The sequence below is a fragment of the Saccostrea cucullata genome, unplaced genomic scaffold, assembly GCF_032062105.1.
Source record: "Saccostrea cucullata isolate Sc308-1 unplaced genomic scaffold, CSIRO_AGI_Scuc_v1 ctg40, whole genome shotgun sequence".
NCBI lineage: Eukaryota > Metazoa > Mollusca > Bivalvia > Ostreida > Ostreidae > Saccostrea > Saccostrea cuccullata.
This window is the reverse complement of record NW_026933337.1, coordinates 77453-100376: the sequence shown is the minus strand read 5'-3', so window position 1 is coordinate 100376 and position 22924 is coordinate 77453. Positions and strand designations below refer to the sequence as shown.

At 34.2% G+C, this 22924-nt stretch overlaps 2 protein-coding genes, 1 non-coding gene and 1 pseudogene across 3 annotated transcripts; 3 read left to right on the top strand and 1 right to left on the bottom strand.

Annotated features, from left to right (window-relative positions):
- Positions 1 to 291: 291 nt before the first annotated feature.
- LOC134238015 (serine/threonine-protein phosphatase 6 regulatory ankyrin repeat subunit A-like) lies at positions 292 to 5404 on the top strand (annotated as a pseudogene).
- Positions 5405 to 13473: 8069 nt separating this feature from the next.
- LOC134238016 (ankyrin-3-like) lies at positions 13474 to 17900 on the top strand. Its single transcript, XM_062720144.1, has 9 exons — positions 13474 to 13586; positions 14049 to 14161; positions 14292 to 14493; positions 14867 to 15031; positions 15455 to 15636; positions 15832 to 15904; positions 16055 to 16219; positions 16445 to 16586; positions 17015 to 17900. The coding sequence occupies exons 1-9, from the start codon at positions 13538 to 13540 to the stop codon at positions 17187 to 17189; spliced, it is 1266 nt and encodes a 421-aa protein (XP_062576128.1). The 5' UTR covers positions 13474 to 13537; the 3' UTR covers positions 17190 to 17900.
- Positions 17901 to 19733: 1833 nt separating this feature from the next.
- Positions 19734 to 21034, top strand: LOC134238038 (short-chain collagen C4-like). The gene is made up of 3 exons (XM_062720173.1): positions 19734 to 19911; positions 20089 to 20163; positions 20475 to 21034. The coding sequence occupies exons 1-3, from the start codon at positions 19734 to 19736 to the stop codon at positions 20942 to 20944; spliced, it is 723 nt and encodes a 240-aa protein (XP_062576157.1). The 3' UTR covers positions 20945 to 21034.
- Positions 21035 to 22525: 1491 nt separating this feature from the next.
- On the bottom strand, positions 22526 to 22599 carry Trnat-agu (transfer RNA threonine (anticodon AGU)). The gene has a single exon. It is a non-coding gene; the product is annotated as a tRNA-Thr (tRNA).
- Between the last annotated feature and the right edge of the window lie 325 nt (positions 22600 to 22924).

The window sequence follows — 22924 nt, the reverse complement described above, 5'->3', positions numbered from 1 at the left end:
CTCGCCCTTCCAATTTCTCATATAATGGCAATGAAAAGAAAGATAACTCTAATTTTTTCATGGAAATTGGAAAAGCATACGACTGTCACTCGCTCACGCTTTTTTTTTTTTTTGTAAGTATGATCTTTTTAGACAGGAAAAAAATACAAACTAATCAAAGTAATTTATTTAAATGATCGGCTAAGTGAGAATATTATATTTTCAAAATGATTCACCAGTAGACAATAATATCCGGAATTACATTTTCTACTCGTTGCGTTTTTTTCATCTATAATTTTTTTTACGACTTGCCGAAAATGAAACTGCTTGGATGTAAACAACTAAGGTTGTAAAGCTTCAAATCCTCAAAATATATCATAGATGGACGGGACAAGTGAAAGCAGGTTGTCTTTACGCAGTGCTAAGTCAGGTGATTTGGATTCTACATTATTTACTATTTTCTTTGTCTTTAAAATATGTGAAATCTGCGTGATCGTGCACCTGTAGGTGTACTGCATAACAACCACATAAACAGGTCCAGTCCAAAGACTATTTCTACCTACGTAGCTATTAATAGCTACCTAGGTATTTAAAGCTACCAAAAGTAGCTATTTTTACCTACTTTATATAATTTCTGCATTTTGCGACCAAAAGACCAAACGGCGCAACATGGTGAATACCATATTTTTTGATACGGTCACACTAATGATGAATACGACAAAATTTTGGCGAAAAAATGATTACTTCCTGAATCGGCAATTTTACATTAGTTTCTATGCAAAATTGATGAAATACGAAGTTTTCATTTTTTGGCCAAATTTTTGTCATATTCATCATCAGTGTGACTGTATCAAGAAATTGTGTGCTCACCATGTTGCACCGTTCATGCATTTGGCCACAAAATGCAAGTAAAGCAGAAAGTAGGTAAAAATAGCTACTTTGGGTAGCTTTAAATACCTAGGTAGCTATTAATACCTACATAGGTAAAAATAGTCTTTGGACTGGACCTGATAAAATAGTAAAATTTCACGAAAATCGAAATCATATATAACAGATATTTAGTCTAGGTAATCACAGTAGAATATTTGTTTCAAGTCAGTATGACTATATTTTGTTTATTTTCTGTTGGTTTATTCAACTAGGGCATAGGCAAAGATAGACTTTATAGTCTACCCTGTATAGACTTCAACAGATACTTTATTAGGGAGAAATTGAATAAGACAAAAATGATGACTACATACTCTTAACAAAAGCAAAGCACGTGTAAATCACTGCCTTACAATCTTTATAGTTATGAAAGTCTTATTTGCAATTGATTTTATTTTATATTAAATAGGTAAAGAAAATGAAGAGTTGCCATCAGAAAAAGATGTGGATTCGTTTGGTAAAACCCCTCTGCACATTGCCTGCACATATGGCCAGATCTCCATGGTAGAAAAGTTATTAAAGGTACTAAAGTGATATTTTTGCAATATTTAATTGTGATTAATTTCTTAGTAGTACTTAATTTCAAATATTATAGTGTCTAATTCACAAACTGTCTTTGTAATAATTGTAAAAAAAAATCATGTAGTCCATGAAAGCTCTCCCAGGTGGTTGATGCACTCAATTGTTACTTCATAAATGGGTGTTCCTTTGCTCTTTTTGCCACTGACTTGATTATCATGTTTATGCATTTCTGCTGAGAACAGGATAACTGATATGATTCATCCTGTTGACTGTACCAACTTCAAGGTCTAATTGTCATGATGTTGTGAAAGACTCTACTGTAAACCTCAGCTTGAGATGGTCAAAGTAGTCTTTTAAAATTGTCTTTGTCATCTCTGTTACATGGTGTCTTTTAAGTGTCAACTCAACATCTGAAATGTTTCCAGTTTTTCTTCTTTGGCAATAAGAAAAACCTAATGCTCTGTACCATCATCTCCAAATTGTCTTCTTCTCTCCAAGCAACTATCATTAGTCCCGAAGATGTGTCAACCTGTGACAGTTCTTGTGAACTTTTTTTAAGGCACTCCATTTGGTCTCAATGCTGATCCTGTTCTGCCTTTGTTGTTTACAAAAGTTTAGTTGTGATCTTCAGAGAGTTAATTCAACTCTTCTTGTTGAATAAGCTGCTCCACCCCCCTTAGTTCTTTTCCCTATATGGATCACAGTGCATTTCCAAATATTTCTTGAATTCATTTTTGTAACACATGGGGGCTGTTGTCAATTAGGGGTTTTGTCTTGCACTTCATGACTTCCTCCTCCATATTTCACCAGATTGTCCCCCCCCTGTTGTGGGTGGTGTGTTAAGTACTGATCTGACTTGCGTCCTATCTCCCCCATTTGGATGTTTGGATGCCCTGTTGATTCTTACGTACTTTTTCACAACTGAATCAATACAAAATCAATGAGACATATATTGTTCTGAACCCCTTTGTATATGTAATATTTATTAATCTAGAAGAACTTTTGTAGCAAAATCACAGCCCAATATCCAAAACAAAGACAGGGCGTACACCCCTCCATGAGGTTTGTGTAGGAGGACACAAGGAATGCCTCCGCCTGTTGCTACAGAATACCCCGGAGGTCAATATAAGGGACAGGGATGGTCAGACCCCCGCCCACGTGGCCGCCTTCAATGGGGAGCTGGGCTGCATCAAAATACTCCAGGATAAAGGTATCTGTAGTATTTTGTAGATAATAGTTATCTCTAACAAATTCATGATATTCCAATGCTTAGGTGTGACTCAGAAATGAAACAGAATTATTATAGACATTGAAGAAAAGAAAAAAGTATTAACATTCAATGTTGTGTACGTAGGTGTTCAATTTTTTTGAAATTATACAGTTTGATAAAAGTTGCAAAAAAATGTTAAAAATTGATAACTTGCGAATTCAAGTCCTCTTACACCAGCTGAATGCAATGTAAAATATCTGTTACTCAGGTGCAATGGGAAAATTTTAAGTAGATTGAGGACGTTACTATTTGTTTGGAAAACTTCCATTTCTGCATTTAAATGTGCATCTTATTATAGTGATATAATTTTAGGAGCAAATCTAATAGCTGAGGACCACAGAGGTAGACAGGTGGCCCATTTTGCAGCCATGAGGAACCACAAAAAGATCCTACAGTTTCTGTTTGACCAGGGAATAGACTTGGACTGTCGCTGTGAGATGGGGAAAACACCTGTACATTACGCTGCACAATATGGAGGTAAGTTTGAATCACTGATCATGAAAGAAAAAAAAATATGATAGACTTTCAGGATTTCACTGCATTTGCCATGAATTATTCAAAGTGAAGAAAAGCTGATTTATACAGATAACTATGTAGGTATTATTCTTAAGGGAAAAAGTTTATGGTTTTACATTGGATATAATAAGAGTACCGGGGGTAATGATAACTGTATTGATACTTTGATTTTCTCTATATTACCCTCTCTACTTGTACAGCCCTGGAGTCTGTGATTCTGTTGGTACAGAGGGACTGTGATACTGTATCACACTGACTGACAACAATGGCTACCTGGCCTCACACCACGCCGCCAGGCACGACAAACTGGATTGTTTACGCTTCCTGGTCAAGCAGGGCTCCAACATAGAGGCCACTCAGGCTGATGGAAAATCTCCATCCCATGTGGTAGGTCAAGGTCATGTACTGACATTGTCACTATGGCTTCTGATTAGTACATTGTGTAATTGAGTATGAGGGAAGCAAGAGGATGATCTTTACAACAGCTAAATATCTTAATTATCTTTCTTTTAGAAGTCATTTGAACATGATGATTATATTGCTCAACATTCTAAAAATAATTTTTTTCAGGCAGCACTCCATGGAGCCATCAATGTGTTGCACTGGCTCTTTGAGAAAGGAGCAGATCCAAACAAACAAGATTGTGAGATTTCTTGATTTTACTTGTTTATTTTTTATCAATACTAAGAATATTTTTATAAAATACATGTAGTCTATTGATCGTGTCTTAAAGACTTTTGGACATTGAATTACTAGTTCTTGGAAGGGTAAATGACAGATGCGAGTTTCAGATGACTATGATAAAAGTGTAATTCTTTAATTGTTGACTATTTTCAGATTTTGGGAACACCCCTGGACATTACGCCTCTGAGGGAGGATTTCCTGAATGTCTCAGTTGTTATCTCTATCATGAAGGGGACATTGAAAATCAGAACATTAAGGGGGATACTCCACTAGACTCAGCCAAAAGGGCGGGCCATCCAATACTGATGCAGAAAGCATGTAGGTGATCAAACTTCTTAAGAACTAAAAAGAATTTGTTTTTTTTATGCTTAATATTGATTTGCAACAAGTTAATATTATGCATATCTTATGATTTTGTATAATAACATTTACATTTAAAAATAGAGTGTCACCACAAATTATTATAACTTTAATTTTGCTTCTTTAAGTTTTTTATGTTGAAAAAATATCCATGACCATGAACTTCTTTAATTTTTCTATTAATTTTTGCCTGTAGTAAACAATGAGGTGCCCTGTAAAACATGTTTCCAAAAACACAAGAAAGCGGAATGGGAGCGACTACATCCACCCGCTAATGTAGAGAGACAGATCACCACAGCTAAATCTGTAGCCTACAAAAATCCACTGCCTAAAACTGAGTATGTACTGACTCTATTATGTCTCCTACAAAAATCCACTGCCTAAAACTGAGTATGTACTGACTCTATTATGTCTCCTACAAAAATCCACTGCCTAAAACTGAATATGTACTGACTCTATTATGTCTCCTACAAAAATCCACTGCCTAAAACCAAGTATGTACTGACTCTATTATGTCTCCTACAAAAATCCACTGCCTAAAACCGAGTACAATGTATGTACTGAATCTATTATAGAAACTATAAATCTGTAGCCTACAAAAACCCATTGCCTAAAACTGAGTATGTAATAATTCTTATAGAAATTTATTAAAATATAGGCCTAAAAACGCATTCAACAAATAGCATTTTCCAGCACTAGTATTAAATACATACAATTCTTATAACTTTCCGATTAAATTCAAATATTTTTTAACTTCACAGGAAAGTACCAACACAGCTGGAAATTAATATGATGAAGAGAGAAAAGAGATTAGAGAAACTAATGCCAAAACCCACAGGCCCCAAGCGAAATGTCTCAGCTCAGTATTACGGACATTATCTTGATCCCAACGAAGTCTTTAAATTCAAGGCCTCAGAGGAAGCCATCAGATTCTGACCAGAAACAATTCAATAATTAACACTGATTTGTTTTGAGAAGTGTATATAATAGCATTTTTAGGTCACCAAAGTGACTCGTGTGACTTTATTGCTATCTGTTGCTGTTGCCATCTGTTGCTCTTTGTTGTCTGTAAAATTTTGAACATGTTTAGCTTCTTGCCAAAAATGATTAAACCGATTTTGAAGCATCTCTGGCTGAGGGGGAACTAGTAATCGCAAAATCCATGGTCCCAGTCTTTTAGAACATGTCAGAGACAGATTGAAAGCATACAGATTTTATATACTTCTTGACATCTACAGACTTTTTTGTTGTTAATCTGTAGCAAAAACAATGAAGTTCATGACCCCTAAATTCAAGGAAATTGGACAAGAAATAGCTACATGTACATGTTAGTTGTCCATATCTGGAAAGTACTCGACAAGGGGGGTGACACGTGGGGAGGGTTCACACATGGGGGCCAACTCAACATTTCAAGGGGCAAATTTATCATCTGATTAGAAATAGTGACTTGGGAATATTAATTCATGCTAAGCGTTCTTAGTCTTTTTAAATATTGATTGATTGGGCATTGTTTTAACTTAACTGGCTGTCCTATAATCCAAAGTTTGCACCAATATATCAAGTATGTGTGGAATTTCTGGACTTTGACGTAATTTCAAACTGGTCCTAACTCATACCACAGATCAGCTGTTTTCCTAAGTTTTTAATCTTGATATTTCATCCATCTTCAAATAGTGCAAAATTGAGAACGCTTAATTAAAAAGTTAATTTTTATCATATTGAATTGAAAGTTTATGTGAGTATCCTCTCTTGAGACGGATTCATTGTTTGATATTTGTTCTTTTACTCTTTGATATCATTTTACTGACGCAATTCATGGGCTATTGTTAAACGGCTGCTGTTTCAATTTTAAGAAAATGACACCAGTTTTTCAATTTGTCGAGTTCGTCAGTCTTTAATGATTATTACTGTGGATCAGCTTTCTTTTGGCAATTCATTCACTTATATATTTCTGTTTTTATTATTATATCCTTTGAAAGGAATATATGTTCAATGTCATGTAATTATTCGCATTGAAGAATTCAAAATATTAAATCGTAAAAAAAAAAATGCATATTAAAAGAATATCATTGTACGTTTCTTTATAAAGAGTAAACATTTTCCAAGGGAATTATTTTTCATCTTCATTTTTTTTTTTAAATAAGTTTCCATAGAGTGTTTACTTGTCAAAATATATATACAAAAATGCTTCGAGCAAATTATTTAAACACAACATGTAGTTTGTATAACAAGAATCACAAATATACAATCAAGCATAAATCTTTAGAGGCACTCGTAGATAGTACATGGTACATATATATATATAGATTTCCATTTTTAGAGCCTGCAGAATAATTGATTTACCCATTTCTTCGACTCTTATCTTCTACTTTCTTTTTTAGCAGAAATAACATTGAGATTGATGTTCATAAGATGGATTTAAGAGACTTATGAAAAACACATTCCGACACTTTGTCAACTGTATAATCATTTATGCAGATTTATTCTATAATATGGTTGAGAAACTGACCCTTTCCAAATAAACTTTTGTTGACTTCTTTTGGTTCTTCATGTCGTTCGTTGACTTCCTGGCCGAAAAAAGATATGAATCAACAATATGATATGTAACCATCATACCTCGCCATCAAAGGTCACTGAGTAAAATCTTCAGCTTAAGCGTGAAATCAATTAAGTTTCTGACACTGAAACAAATTAGGAATTCTTTAAATTAAGCTTTCTATTATCCCTTTCAAGTTTACTGTCTTTGAGTTATACGACTTTGATAGCTCATTGATTCCCATTTTATGCAATGTGTAGGTTAAAATAGCACTCAAAGGTTTACAAAATATGCATATGGACCTTGTTTATTTCTGTTGTTTTGTAGACACCTTGACTTTTGTGAGATTATTTCTTCTTAAAATGGCAAAGGTGAAACCCAGAAAAATGAAACATGGCGGATGAATAACCTCCGGTTTCTGACACCTTGTCAAATTTGATTGGTTTATAACCCAGCCTCCCACTAGAGGGGGCTATAGGGCATCCAAACATCGGGCACGTAATCCTGGGTGGTCATCACATGGGCGTGATAGGTGTCGCCACAGTCAGTTGATAATGGCGCTGGGCTAGGTTAGGTTATCGCGGTGTCGTACTAAAGCATCGTTTTTCCAGACATGCTGGGATCCTGAATCCATAAAGCTAATTCATAAAGCTATATTGTTACTTGGATGAGAAGATACAGTAGCAAGAACACGACATTAAGGTCAAACATCACTTACTTGTGTTACGAAGAAATGATACCAGGTTTAACACATGAAAGCTGTTCCTCTGAGTAAGACTTTTTTGAAATATGATGAAAATATAGGGCTCTGCTCCATATATTGAAGCTTTGGTCAGAAGACATTAGAATTCAAAAGTCTTGTGATGAAAAAATAGTGTCCTTAAATTGTTTGAAAGAAGATTTGATAAAATGTTTTATACAATGTCATATCATACTGTACTTTATATAACGATTTAATTTTTTACCCACATGATCGAGTAAAACAAGCTTGTAAGTGCAATGCTCTTGAATTGTAAGAACAATCAAGTAGAATCACTGTGACATATTTTGATACCCGGTTTTTTGTCCGAAAGGAAAATTCAAAGTTCAACACCCACCAAAATGAATGTTTTATCTACTATCTTGGGAATGTATGTGCTTCTTGTTTAAAGCAACATATACACAACAAAGTAATGCAATTTCTTTTTTTTTTTGTAATTCAAACTTCTCATGTAAGTGTGCGTATAAGGTATGCATAATAAACAACACTCGAGGCCTAAAGTTATTTAGTAAATGATATGCAAATAAAATTACAATATATTTTCCCTTTGATGTTTTTTTTCTGTTTTCGAAAAGAGACTAAGTGCTTCAAAAGTTCGTTTGTGGAAACTCCCTTGAAAATGTATGCAGAAACTGTCAAAATCTGAAGGTCTTTTTTTTCAAATTTTAATGTAAGCAAGCATAACAATGTTTATCAAACATAATTTGAGATCATGGCTATGAACGTCATGCATTATATAATCGTCAGACATTTTGTTTCGCAGCTCATAACTTTATAAGCTGTTGGCATACTAAAATCAGCATGTTTGCAATGAGAGTAACCGGCGTAGAATTTGCTCGCACCTTTCTTGCGTTTTCAAACATTCTTGTTGATATAAATGAACAATATGTGCATACTTGAATAAAGATTAAGAGTTAAAGTTAAAGAGAAGGGAAAATCGAGAATGGTGGCTTTTCTTACCTGTATACCCTCCCCCTTCCTTCCCACAAGATGACCAACCTCAAAAAATGATAATTTGAAATAAAATACATTTTATACAGAGTACATAGTACCATGCATTAAAATAGATGGGGGCAAATTCATCTTTCCTTTTAAGCAATTTCAATTAGCACTCGGTATTTGAATACACCGTAATATATAATGTTCTCATTGTTAATTGGCTAAGATTCATTGACTGTATGTTGTTTTACGTCCAATTCAAGAATTTTTCACGCGTACAGAGACGCCATCATGTACAGTGTACTATAGAAGATTGTGCTTCAAAGTTAGATCTTTTTCTGGTCGCTCAGGGCAAACGCCTACCGAGAAACAGGACCCGCAACTTTCACTTCAAAGTTGCTCCCTACTTTTTATTGCCTTAGGATCAGTCCCGGCCTGGATTTGAACCCGCGACCTCCCGATCCCGGATCAAGCAAAGATTGATAGAAAATGATACCATTATTGTGCATTATAGCAAAAATAAACATCGAATTGAAGACTCTTTTTTTATATAAATAATATCAATCAAAACCTATTCAGGCAGAGAAGAGATAGATGGTGAGTGGATTGTAATATCAACTACCTGTAGACTAGCATCACGGGGTAGACCAATGCATTAGTCTTTAAAAGTTCTATTGTTGATGAATTGCCGTGATAGATAAACCCTTGACCCTGAACAATCGAGTCAAATGTGTAAAATGTCAACCTTTAAACTTCCGAAGATATCTGTACAGATACATGTATACGGTACGGAAATTTTTAACACTGACAACACAAATGAATTATCTATTTGTGAGGAAGCATCCCAACAATTCTAAAAATGATTTGAGCATAATAGAAACAAAAAACAAACCGTGTTGATATTGTTTCTGCTCCGACGATGCTTTTGAGAGACAAGAAATACAGAGACTGTAGCAAGAATTCCACACAAAGCGAGCATGTTGCACTAAGTGGAAGGCAATTCATCAGGCATGAAAAATACATATATATGTCGGTTTTAAGGAGTTATTTTGTTTTCGTTTTTAATGTACAGATTTTTGAGAATTTTAATGAATCTAGTGCATAGTCGTACATGTATATCTCAAAGTCGCAAAATTGTGTGCACTTATGTCTGGAATCTTCAATGATGTTTTATAGGTTACGTTAAAATGGGGCAATATTTTCCAATAAATTATCTGAAAATCGATAAATCAATATTTAAAACATTAATTATTGGAGTTTATTTAGGAAAATTTATGATTTAGATTAAGAATTCATATCATGATATTCGATGACTCGGCGATTGTGAAAATGACAGGTCTACGTACCTTGATCAAATTGGCGACCGAATGCTTAAAAACTAAAAACACTAATAATATAAACTAACAAATACTAATTTGTAATATCGTGTCAGACTTTCGATCATTCTATATCAGAAGAATAAAGGCCAATTCCTGCAAATTGACCTCTGTTACGAAGCACATAAATAAGGCGAACTGAATGCAAAGAATGTTTTTTGTCTTATCAGTTTTGTCACAAAAATATTGTTTGATAATTTTAAATATGTTTCACAATACTGGTTTATATCTATAAAAGTCGACTGTCAATCAAATGTTCTCATAAATTTAACCATCGACAGACATTGATTTGTTTCTAAGTCAATTTTGTCTGAATATTGACTCTATTAGTCAAGGAGGTCGAGATCAAACGCATATTTTTGGATTTTTTGCATAAATTGGGGGGGGAAATGTAACAAACTTTTAGAGTACATTAGCATGGTAAAGTGTAAAATACATCAAGTGGTTTTCCATTATTAATCCATCTTATCAATTCAAATGGCAATTTTAATGGCTTTACGAATTCAGATTTTTTCACGAAAAATTATATTTTTGTGGAAACCGAGAAGACCTTTCCTCGGGTTGCCAGCAGATCATTCGCAGAATTTCCTTAAAATGTCCTGCTTATAACCATTGAACCCTTCTAGGAATTTATCTATTCAAACATGGGTATGCTGAAAACTTGCACTAGAGTCATGACGTTCAATCAATATCATATTTTGAAAGTAGTGTAAAGAGTCAAGGGCAAATAACTTCAAAATTGTGCATTTGTTTTAGTGAAGTGCGAAAACCTAATATATAATCTAATTTTTATAGATATATTGATTGATCGATTGTACATGTATGTTGTTTAACGTCCCTCTAGGATTTATCCCTCATATGGAGACGCCACTAGTTTCTGGTAGAGAAACTGTAAATTGTGTCCTAACTCGACACTTACGGTCTTTGAGCAGTGAGGGATCCTTTTCGTGCCAGCATCACCAGCATCGCTGCAACACAGGGCTTCTTTTATAATATGGTATCTTCTGAAAGACAGGTTTCCTCGCCCCACAGTAGGATTCGAACCCGCGACGTAAGGACCAAGTCGGATTAAAGCGATATATAAAAGTCAAGCTGAGATATGCAGAAGCACTACTTAGAATAATTATCATTTGCCTTTAGGTCTGTTCGTTATCTTCTCGCAATAAATTCAAAGTTTGTGAGGATATAATAGCGACGCGCTTTTGGGTGTGGGTGAATGAGTACGCTAACTTGATTCCGGGAAGGGTACGTGCGTGCGTAACAGTAGTTATGCAAAAAATATTTTGTACAGTTACATGAGAAAGGGGGGGGGGGGGGTCGAAGTGCTATTTTTTGAGGGATTAAGGTAGGGGTTGCTCTGATTACGCTCTGCTCTTGCTGTATTTTATTTTTTTAATTCTCATGTCTTTATATGCTCGCACATAGCTGCAACCATTCGATCTTAGAGAACTTGGAAATGAAAAGTATTCTGTTGCAAAGAGAGATTCTTAGGATGCATTGGTATTTTTATAAACTCAGATACACTTTGAGTTGTCTTGAATTAGCTGAAATTGCACGCACGACGACAGACTCTTACGTGAATTTGTAATGCGGATAAAGAATATGTCAAGGCTACGGTCTCAAGTAACGTTAAGTGTTTTAAAACACATTCTGCCTTCGAAATTATCGTCAAATTGAAGTGCAAACGACCACACACTAAACAAACGAGCATATTTATTCACAGAAAAGAAAATAAAAACTGACTTTGATAAAAATCTGCTATCTGCATTTCTCGTCTGAAGTGAGGGCGCATTACATGTATCGCTTACACGGAATGGCAGAGAATTGGATAGAAAAGCTGTCTTATCAGAAATCGTAATGACACGCCGGGATTATCCAAGATTAAGAAAAATCAACTCCAAGCAAGCCAAGAACTTGGAAATCTATTTATGTACTTGGGGAATTAAATAAGTACAATTAAAAGCCTTTGTCATATACAGACGTTAGCGTATATAGTATTCGGTGGTATATCAATTTACATTTAATTGACTTTTGATCTCCATTTTAACTTTTACAATAGACTGAATTTCATGTTACGCCTTCAAAACCAGCGTTTGAAATCAATTAACTTCTTTTAAATATACCTGATACCTTCATCAGAGGATAAGTCTGAAATCGGATGAGTTTGTTTTTAGAAAATAATAGGGATGTTAGATAATAACTTAATAAGGATTCTAAAGGTTTCAATTTCCGTGGATGATCCTAACCCAACAATTGTAATCTATACAACTGTGAAATAGTTTCCATTTACTTCTCACGAATTCTGATTTTTATTTTGTATGTTTTGAAATAAGACATACTCTATATTATCCAACATGCTTTGGTGCTAGAACCGAAGACCTGCAATTTGAACTAGGTCTGCTATAAGAATCCACAAGACCTCTTGATCTATCGGTATCTTGACTCAAATAGTGACAAAGCGAGAAAGCGACAACTCGAGAGATACATTCCATTTTTTCACCCCTAGTTCTTCGTTTTATTTCAGTTTCATATGCCAGTCTAGTTCTAGAATGGAACATGTTCAATTTTTAACCCCTAATTCTTTGTTTTATCTCAGTTTCATGTGCCAGCCACAGGTACTTGGGGTATGGACCCCCCTTTCTATTTTTTTTTTTTAATCTGGGTTTGAGTCACCTTTTTCCTATTTTTTCTATTCTAATATGCACTATATGTTATCAATAAAGTAGCTGTAACTCTTTTATCGCTATAAGCTGTTTTTAAATATGTCGTTTTCGACTGATACATAATAAGAGAGGCGAGGATGGGGCTGAACCAATGGTAAATTCTGTGTAGGGTCCTAATTAACAATATAAAATTATTCCTTTTAAAATACTCTAGGAGAAATTCTTTGGATTCCAATTTTGTTTTCATCGACGGGAAATACCAATATATATGCAGTGTAGTGTACGAAATTAAAAAGCTAAAATAAAACAAAGCATTTGCACATGAATTGTTTTTCGTATTTAAATAAAGTTTCAATAAAAATAACTAAACAAATAAATAAACAAAATTAATTCGCGAGGAAAGATACTTAAACTGCTATGCCTATCCATAGACCTAAAACGAACCCTTCGTTTTAGGTCTATGGCCTATCCGATGAAAAATGAAGATTGTATAGTGTAGATTTGGCATGTCGGTGTTGTATGTGTGTTTTTTGTTCATTAATATTGTATATTTCTCAATTTGTATTGTATTTATTCTAATTTCTCATTTGTAGTATATTATAATTCTGTTTGTGTTACCATGCATTTTTCTATTAGTCTAGCCCCCCCCCACCCTTTTCCATGGCAGTGAAAAGAAAGATAACTCTAATCATATGTCTATGCTCTAATCTTTTCATGGTAAACCATGCGACTCGCTCGCGTTTTTTTTTTTAAAGTATGGTCTTTTGAGACAGGCAAAATATGAAATAATCAAAGTGATTTATATTTAAATGATCAACTAGCAGGGCTAAGAGAGAACATAATATTTTTCAAATTCATTGAAAAGGAGGCAACATTATCCGGAATTACTTCTTCTACTGGATGCGTTTTTTCCACTACAATAATTTCACGACTTGCCGAAAATGAAACTGCTTGGATGTAAACAACTAAGTTTGTAAAGCTTCAAATCGTCAAAATATATCATAGATGGACGGGACAAGTGAAAGCAGGTTGTCGTTACGCAGTGCTAAGTCAGGTGGTTTGGACTATACATTATTTACTATTTTCTCTTTCTTTAGAATATGTGAAATCTGCGTGATCGTGCACCTGTAGGTGTACTGCATAACAACCAGACAACCACAATGAAATAGTAAAATTTCACGAAAATCGTAATCATATATAACAGATATTTCATGTAATAATTTAAGTCTAGGTAATCACAGTAGAATATTTGTTTCAAGTCAGTATGACTATATTTTGTTGATTTTTTATTGGTTTATTTATGTTTGGTAGGATAGCTAGGGCATATAGGCAAAAATAGACTTTATAGTCTACACTGTATAGACTTCAACAGATATTTTATTAGGGAGAAATTGAATAAGACAAAAATGATGACTGCACACTCTTAACAAAAGCAAAGCACATGTAAATCACTACCTTACAATCTTTATAGGTATGAAAGTCTTACCTGCAATTGATTTTATTTTATACGAAATAGGTAAAGAAAATGAAGAGTTGCCATCAGAAAAAGATGTGGACTCATTTGGAAAAACTCCTCTGCACATTGCCTGTACATATGGCCAGATCTCCATGGTAGAGAAATTATTAAAGGTACTAAAGAGTTATTATTGTAATATTTAATTGTGTTTAGTTTTATACAAATATTTTTAATTTTAAATATTATAGTGTCTAATTGAACATCTTTAAAATTAAATTTATCTAGTGGCATACTTTTTTATAGCGAAATCACAGCCCAATATCTAAGACAAAGACAGGGCGCACACCCCTACATGAGGTGTGTGTAGGGGGACACAAGGAATGCCTGCGACTGCTGCTACAGAATACCCCGGAGGTCAATATAAGAGACAGGGACGGTCAGACCCCCGCCCACGTGGCCGCCTTCAATGGGGAGCTGGGCTGCATCAAAATACTCCAGGATAAAGGTATCTGTAGTATTTTGTAAATAACCGTTGTCTCCTACAAACATCATGATATTTCAATGCTTAGGTGTGACTCAGAAATGAAACAGATTGATTATAAACCTTGAAGAAAAGTAAAAAGTATTAACAATATTGTGTCTGTAGGTGTTCATTTTTTTTTTTTTTTTTTGAAAGAGATGTTAAAATTGATAACTTGCTAATTCAAGTCCTTTTACACCAGCTGAATGTACTTTAAAATATCCGTTAGACTGTTACTGAGGTGATAAAGGGAAAAAATTAAGTAGACTGAAGACGTTACCATTTGTCTGGAATAACTTCCATTTCACAGGACTCAGTTATACATTTGTATCTGCATCTAATTATTATGTCATTTTAGGAGCAAATCTAATAGCTGAGGACCACAGAGGTAGACAGGTGGCCCATTTTGCAGCCATGAGAAACCATAAAAAGATTCTACAGTTTCTGTTTGACCAGGGAATAGACTTGGACTGTCGCTGTGAGATGGGGAAAACACCTGTACATTACGCTGCACAATATGGAGGTAAGTTTGAATCTCTGATCATGAAAGAAAAAAAAATATGATAGACTTTCAAGATTTTCCTGCATTTGCCATAGATTATTCAAAGTGAAGAAAAGCTGATTTACAGATACTCTTGATGTACTTTTTTCCACGGGGTCATAATTCCGCGGAATCTCAATTTCTGTTTAATCCATGGGTAGAAAATTACACGTATTTCTTAGACTGTCATTATTTGCCGAACATTTATATTAAGTACGCTTGGACAAATTTCTGCGGAAAATTTGTGACCGCATACATAGCGTAAATTAATACCAGGTAGAAAAAAGTACTTCTACAGTAACTATATAGTTATTATTCTTAAGGTTTTATACTGGATATAATAAGAGTAATGTTAACTGTATTGATACTTTGATTTTCTCTATATTACCCTCTCTACTTGTACAGCCCTGGAGTCTGTGATCCTGCTGGTACAGAGGGACTGTGACATCACACTGACTGACAATAATGGCTACCTGGCCTCCCATCACGCCGCCAGGCATGACAAACTGGATTGTTTACGCTTCCTGGTCAAGCAGGGCTCCAACATAGAGGCCACTCAGGCTGATGGAAAATCCCCATCACATGTGGTAGGTCAAGGTCGTGTATTGACATTGACCCCATCTAAGTCAACCAATCAGATACATTGTATAAAAGAATATCAAGGAAGTAAGAGGATTGTATTTAAAACAACTACTTATTCTTAATTATCTTTCTTTAAAAGCAAAAGCCAGTTGTACATGATACTTATTGCTCAACAATTTTTCTAAATATAATTTTTGCAGGCTGCACTCCATGGAGCCATCAATGTGTTACACTGGCTGTTTGAAAAAGGAGCAGATCCCAACAAACAAGATTGTGAGTATTCTTTGATTTATTTGCTTATTTTTATCAATGTTGAGAATATTTATATGAAACAATCAATTCTTCTTTAGATATTGAATTATTTGGAAAGTGAACAACAAATATAAGGTTCCAAAAAAATGATTTTTGTAACTTTTTTTTCAGATTTTGGGAACACCCCTGGACATTATGCCTCTGAGGGAGGATTTCCAGAATGTCTCAGTTGTTATCTCTATCATGAAGGGGACATTGAAAATCAGAACATTAAGGGGGATACTCCACTAGACTCAGCCAAAAGGGCGGGCCATCCAATACTGATGCAGAAAGCATGTAAGTGGTCAAACTTTAAGAGAATTTTTTTGAAATAATGCTTAACCCTGATTTGCAACAAGCTTTTATTATTCATTTCTTATAGTTTGTATAATAACATTTGCATAAAGAAAATAAAGGGTCATCACTAATTATTATAACCTTTATTTTGCTTCTTTGACTTTATGATGAAAAAATATCATAACCATAGACTTCTTGAATTTTTCTGTTGATTTTTGACTGTAGTGAACAATGAGGTACCCTGTAAAACATGTTTCCAAAAACACAAGAAAGCGGAGTGGGAGCGACTACATCCACCAGCTAATGTAGAGAGACAGATCACCACGGCTAAATCTGTAGCCTACAAAAATCCTCTGCCTAAAACTGAGTATGTATTGAATTTATTATAGAAACTATAAATCTGTAGCCTACAAAAATCCACTGCCTAAAACTGAGTACGTACTGACTCTGACATGTAGCCTAGAAAAATCCACTACCTAAAACTGAGTATGTATTGCCTCTATTATATAAGCTAAAAGTCTGTAGCCTACAAAAATCCACTGCCTAAAACAAAGTATGTACTGACTCTATCATGTAGCCTACAAAAATCCACTGCCTAAACGTAAGTATGTATTAATTGACTCTATTATGTCACCTACAAAAATGCTGCCTAAAACTAACTCTATTATAGAAACTTGTTAAAATATGGAATTAAAAATGCACACAAAAAAGATTCTTCACCTCCCTATTATATATATACTATTCTTATAACTTTTCCATTAAATTTAATTAAATATATATTTTTTTAATTCACAGGAAAGTTCCAACACAGCTGGAAATAAATATGATGAAGAGAGAAAAGAGATTAGAGAAACTAATGCCAAAACCCACAGGCCCCAAGCGAAATGTCTCGGCTCAGTATTATGGACATTATCTCGATCCCAACGAAGTCTTTAAATTCAAGGCCTCTGAGGAAGCCATCAGATTCTAACCAGAAACAATTCAATAATTTTTGTACAGATTTGCTTTGTGAAGTGCATGTAAGAGACCAGCATTTTCAAGTCACCAAAGTGACTTGTGTGACTTTATTGCTTTCTGTTTCTGTTGCCATCTGTTGCTGTATGTTGTCTGTAAAATTTTGAAAATGTTTAGGTTCTTCTCAAAAATGGCTCAACTGATTTTGGCTGAGGGAGAACTATAATTGCAAAATCCATATGTTCCTAGTCTTTTAGAACATGTGAGAGACAGATTGAAGGCATAAAAATTTCATATACTACTTGACATCTACAGACTTTTTTGTTGTTAATCTGTAGCAAACATAATGAAGTTCTTGGCCCCTGAGTTCAAGGAATGGGAATTAAGATAGTGCTACATGTTAGTTGTCCATCTCTGGAAAATATCTTTGAAAAGTTCGGTCATATATGAAAAAAAAACATTATACAGTTCAACTTTATAATTTTTCTGTGATATTAAGCAGGGGAACTGTTTGCTTGATGGAAGTACTAGTAAGTTATGCCCTTTGTCAAATTTTGAAATGTGCGCCAGGAAAGCTCAGGCCCTGTGTTTCTCTAAGCTTATCATATATTTAAAATGTATTACCATATTATAAGTGGAAATTTTAGCGAGACGCAAATTTAGCAATTTGTCCTTAAAAATTGGTATATTCTATTTTTAGCGCGATGTAATTTTAGAGATTTAAATTAAAAAGTTCACTAAAGAAGCTTTTACAAATAAAGTGAAATTTATTTTTAGCCATATTCAATTTTAGCGATTTCATCACCCTAATAATGGCTAATGGCTAATAATACCAAAATTAAATCCTCGCTAAAAATTCTGCTTATACGGTAGATCTGTACCAAAATCTTGTTTTCTCCTGAACAAACTGTGTAAATTGTGAAAATGAAAGTAAGGCCCCTCCAAATTTATGCCACACAAGTCAAGAATAATTCATATTTGGGTCAAGTTGGTCATAAGCTAGACAATATGACACTCATGTGACATTCAAGGTCTATATAGGCATATTGTTATGAGAATAATGGCATATTTATTTCATATACATGTACATTTGTATATATATTTGTCTGTGATTTTACTGAAGACTTCTCAAAAACCTATATTACCGTATTTACTGTCAGTAAATTTTACAGCCTTCTATATGTATTGAAAGTTTTCTGTGATATAAATGTTTGTAATAAAATTTCTATTGGGATTTCTGTGATTTGAAATTTTATTGGTTGTCACGAGTCTTGGGTTATATTAAATATAGCGCCTTTATATTAAAGATGAATATGAGGCGGAAGTGCTTAGAATTTAAATTACCAATCATTTTATGCCTGAATTATCATAAAATGCTTTCATATTATTTACAAATTTAAAATCAATGTCAATGCCAGATTGGATCGCTATATTCTTCTATGTTTATTTTAATCACCGAATTTGACAAACTTATTTTCAAGATTTTGTCATGTTTAATACTGAAAGTGAAGCTCACACACATTTTAAATTTTAGAAATGGCAGATATTAGTACTTGTAGTAGTACTTCTGCTTTGTTCATAATTGTACCATGAAATTTCATCATTTATAAAATGCCATATTGGATAAGGCCATCTTTAAAATAATGTTTGCTTCCCTTCTCCCGACTCAGATTAAAATTATTAGGCCCGTCTATGAAAATCTTTGTACCAGAAAATGTTAACATATTTGATGACGGGATAAGAGGAATAAAATGAAAAAAAAATTGTGTTCTGGAAGGTAAGAAAAGTTTAGAGTCTGACCAATTTATCCATGTAGTCGGCCGGGAGAGGGCAACGAAACAATTTTTAAAAGATGTCCTTATCAATGTATGTAAACGTTTTAGGATTTTTTGGTTAAAAAAATTTCCATATGTAAATTGTTAATTCATGTACAACGAATACTAGTAGTAATCAATCTCTCATATTCGATATACAAAACGAATCGTAAATGGGGTAAAAACATATACACCCTGGAAGTAACAGGGGTGGAAATTGGTGCCTAGGAGCAAAAAGGATTCCTTGCTTATATATATTTACATCCGCTGAATATTTTCTCCTTTATTTCTTAAGAAAACCCATTGCGTTAATCACTGCATGAACTACAGTCGGCATGTCGCCTGTACAGATTTCTTATTCAGTGACTCTTCCATCAATGAAACATATAAAGACTTTTGCATCATTAATACAATAATTAATCTTTTTAATCCTACTTTAAATGATTATTTAAACAGATAAAATTAAAACAATAAAATGTCTTTCTTTGTTTGTTATTACTGGAATTAACGGTCGCAGCTATTGCAAAAAAAATTTACATAACCCGCGTAAAAGTATTTTTTCTGCAACAGCTGCTTCCGTTAATTCCAGTAATAACAAACAAAGAAAGCATTTTATTGTTTAAGTAAACTCTAATTATGAAAGATATGTTATCAGCGGTACTCGTAATGTAACACTTCATAACACAATAACATTGAGACATATTACCTAGCAATAAGCAGAGGGAATCTTATCTCTGGTTTGAAAAATGACCTTTCCTGTGTGGGTTTTATTTCTGAGTATTCCTTGTCTGTGCTCAAAATCAGAGGACAAACGTTTGTTAGTAAATGATCAAACTGTGTTACAAGAAACGGTTCAGAAATTACAAACGGAATTACAGCAGTTAAAGTCGGAGGTGACTCAGCTGAAACAACAAGGGGCATCTGGTTAGTATATTCGAAATCAATTCTTAATCAAATATTTTCAGTACATGTACAGTATAATCATGAAACGCTTTGCATCAGAACGATATATATTGGAAAACGTCATTGAAAAAACGAGCCCAGATGCTAGAAAAATTAGGAATGTCATATCTTGTAAATTGTTTAAATATATTTGTGTAGTGTCCACTCCTTTGTCATCTTACACGCGATGGGGACGACATAGCTGTCCAGCGGGCTCTACGCTGATTTATCGAGGTAAGGATGCAATAGAACTATAATACACGTAGCTTGGGGATGCTCACTCCTCCTAGGCACCTGATCCCATCACTGGAATTTCCAGGGGCCCATATTTCATTCCTTTTTGCAGATTTATAGTGCTTATAGATTTTTTTTATCTATCACTGTCCCTTTTCATCCATTTGTTAGAATCTGGGCATTCATTTCCAATTTCTGAGAACTTTGATGTATAAAAGTTATGTTATTCATTTTTTTTTTGCTATTTTGATATCAATGATTTGATGATAATCGTTTTCAAAAAATACAGCAACCAATGCTTATTATTATAGGTTTTGCCGGTGGCCATCCATACAATGAGACAGGATCTGGTGTAAACTTTCTCTGCCTGCCGGATGATCCGTTGTGGGGCATACATCATGACTCAGTGAATTCTTACTCTGGCTGGATAATGGGGGTAGAATATGAAGGAGGGTACTTTTTTAACACCGATACACACGACTCGGATGTACCCTGTGCCGTCTGCCTGACCCCCCACTCTACCTCCCTCGTGATCCCCGCCAGGAACGTTTGCTACGATGACTGGCATCTGGAGTATTCCGGGTATCTGATGTCTAATGCTCACCGCCATCCAGGAGAATCGGAATATATCTGTGTTGATGCACATCCAGATGTTATTCCAAATAGTTCCAGCAACACCAATGGGGCTGTCCTATACATGGTAGAAACCGTCTGTCGATCCCTGCCTTGTCCCCCTTATGTGGCTGGTAGAGAATTGACTTGTGCTGTTTGTAGTAAATAAAAAAAATGTTGTTTTTACAAACATGACAAAACCTGTCAATCAGAAAAAAAACAACATAATTACCAGATGCTGTGTTTCACCAAAATGAATTGGAGCCTCGCTTTTTTTTTATTTGGCATATGCTCATTAGGTCAATTTGATACAAAAAAATCAGATGAAAATTATCTTTCGTATTAGGTTTCCTCTGCGACTCTCCATCCCTCTGTCTGTCTATCAGTCTGTTCCGATGGGTTTTCCGGATCAGGGTAGTACAATTCTCAGTCAAGCTTGGACTTCCAGTAAGGCGTGGTATTCTCGACGTTACCTTATTTGCGTCTGAAATTTACACAACCTTTCATTCACAGTTGAAATATACATTCCGGCGAATGTCATAAAGTGTATAAATGATCCAATGATAGTGTTTCGTATGACAAACAGGTGGACCTTAAGTCGTCTCATCATTTTTCAACAACAAATTAAAGTTGCTATTGTTATTAACTTCTTAACCAATGAGAATCTATTCGACGTTTGAGAGACGTATTGTCGAGAGTCACGCCCCTCTGAATATCCAAGGTTAACTGAGAATTGGAGAATTGTACTAATTCTATCTAGTTCCCTGGAACTAAAAATTCGGACAGAGATATATGGAAAACAAACAAGGCGGCTACAGAAATACATGTATGTTAATGCGATCCAATGCCTTAAACATGGTATCAGTTAATTTACAATTATATTTCCATTTCAATAAAGTTTGTTTTCTCTTTGATAACTCTTTGAAAGTTACTTGAATTGATTTTTTGATATTACCATTTCGATTTGTTTTCTCTCTGATAAGTTTATAACTCTTTGAAAGTGAATTCATTTGACTTCTTGATCATTTTTCTGGCATGTAAACAGAAGTTAATTATGTAACGTCGAGAATGCCACGCCTTACTGAAAGTCTAAACTAAACTGGAAATTGTCCTAAACATAGTTTTTCTAGTCTTTCTGAATTATCTCCCTTTTCAACGGTTTGAATAGACCTTAATTCCCTTGAATTCTTATTACCCAGGGACGCTTTATGCCATTGAGTTTAGTTGTAATTGACCAAGTACTGGACAGAGAGGCGAAATGTGATAAGTTCACAGAAAAGAATACTTAGACAACAACATATGATCAGAAAAGCTGAACCTTGATTCGGCTCAGGTAAGCTAATCAAAAATAAATTTATATCAGAAAGAAAAGGACACTTATGATTTTTTTCTTTTGAGGGAGTCGACATTTGTAAGTTGACAAGGGTAAAATAACAGATATTCACACCCCTTTGTAAAAAAGAAGCACAAGATTTGAATATTACGAAGTGATGCTGCTTATGCATTTTTTGAAACTTACACTTAAAAATACTTCATTGAAGTAAAAGGAATTAAAAAAAAAAAATAGTGTTAATTTCAATTTTATTCAATTATTGATGATTTATTTTTATCGTTTTCTTTTTTTTGGGGGGGGGTTAAATTGTGCTAAGTGTTAAGATATAAATTAACGCATCTAGTTAAATTAAAAATATAACTGATATATCGAATTTTAGAATAATTTCCTTGGATAAAAAAAAAAAACACAAAAAAAAGGCTCCAGGGGGAGTCGAACCCTCGACCTCCTGTTTACTAGACAGGCGCTCTAACCAACTGAGCTATGGAGCCACTTAACTACTGTATGGGACACAGATAAAATTGTAGAATTAATATCATGCAAAATAATCTATAAATCCGATTGCTTGAGGATATTAAACTACACATAGGTTATCTGGTAAAAGAAAATACTTCCTTTTTTTACAATTAATGAAACCTGAGGAATTTACCTGGAAGAGAATAAGAATGTCGCTTTTTCAAAAAAGAGAGAAAGAAGAGATATAAAGATTAGAATTAAACGATTTCTTTTTAAATGATCATTGACAATAAAGTAAATAAAACTAGCTGGTATTTCATATTTTTAGATATTTTTCCATGGATAAAATGAGAAAAACAA

Excerpts from the sequence above, each read along its gene's own strand:
- LOC134238016 (XM_062720144.1), top strand. The coding sequence starts at position 13,538 with ATGGACGGGACAAGTGAAAGCAGGTTGTCGTTACGCAGTGCTAAGTCA. Across the intron at positions 14,494-14,866 it reads CAAAATACTCCAGGATAAAG|GAGCAAATCTAATAGCTGAG; the intron begins GTATCTGTAGTA and ends ATGTCATTTTAG. Across the intron at positions 15,637-15,831 it reads GAAAATCCCCATCACATGTG|GCTGCACTCCATGGAGCCAT; the intron begins GTAGGTCAAGGT and ends TAATTTTTGCAG.
- LOC134238038 (XM_062720173.1), top strand. The coding sequence starts at position 19,734 with ATGACCTTTCCTGTGTGGGTTTTATTTCTGAGTATTCCTTGTCTGTGC. Across the intron at positions 19,912-20,088 it reads GAAACAACAAGGGGCATCTG|TGTCCACTCCTTTGTCATCT; the intron begins GTTAGTATATTC and ends ATATTTGTGTAG. Across the intron at positions 20,164-20,474 it reads CTCTACGCTGATTTATCGAG|GTTTTGCCGGTGGCCATCCA; the intron begins GTAAGGATGCAA and ends TTATTATTATAG.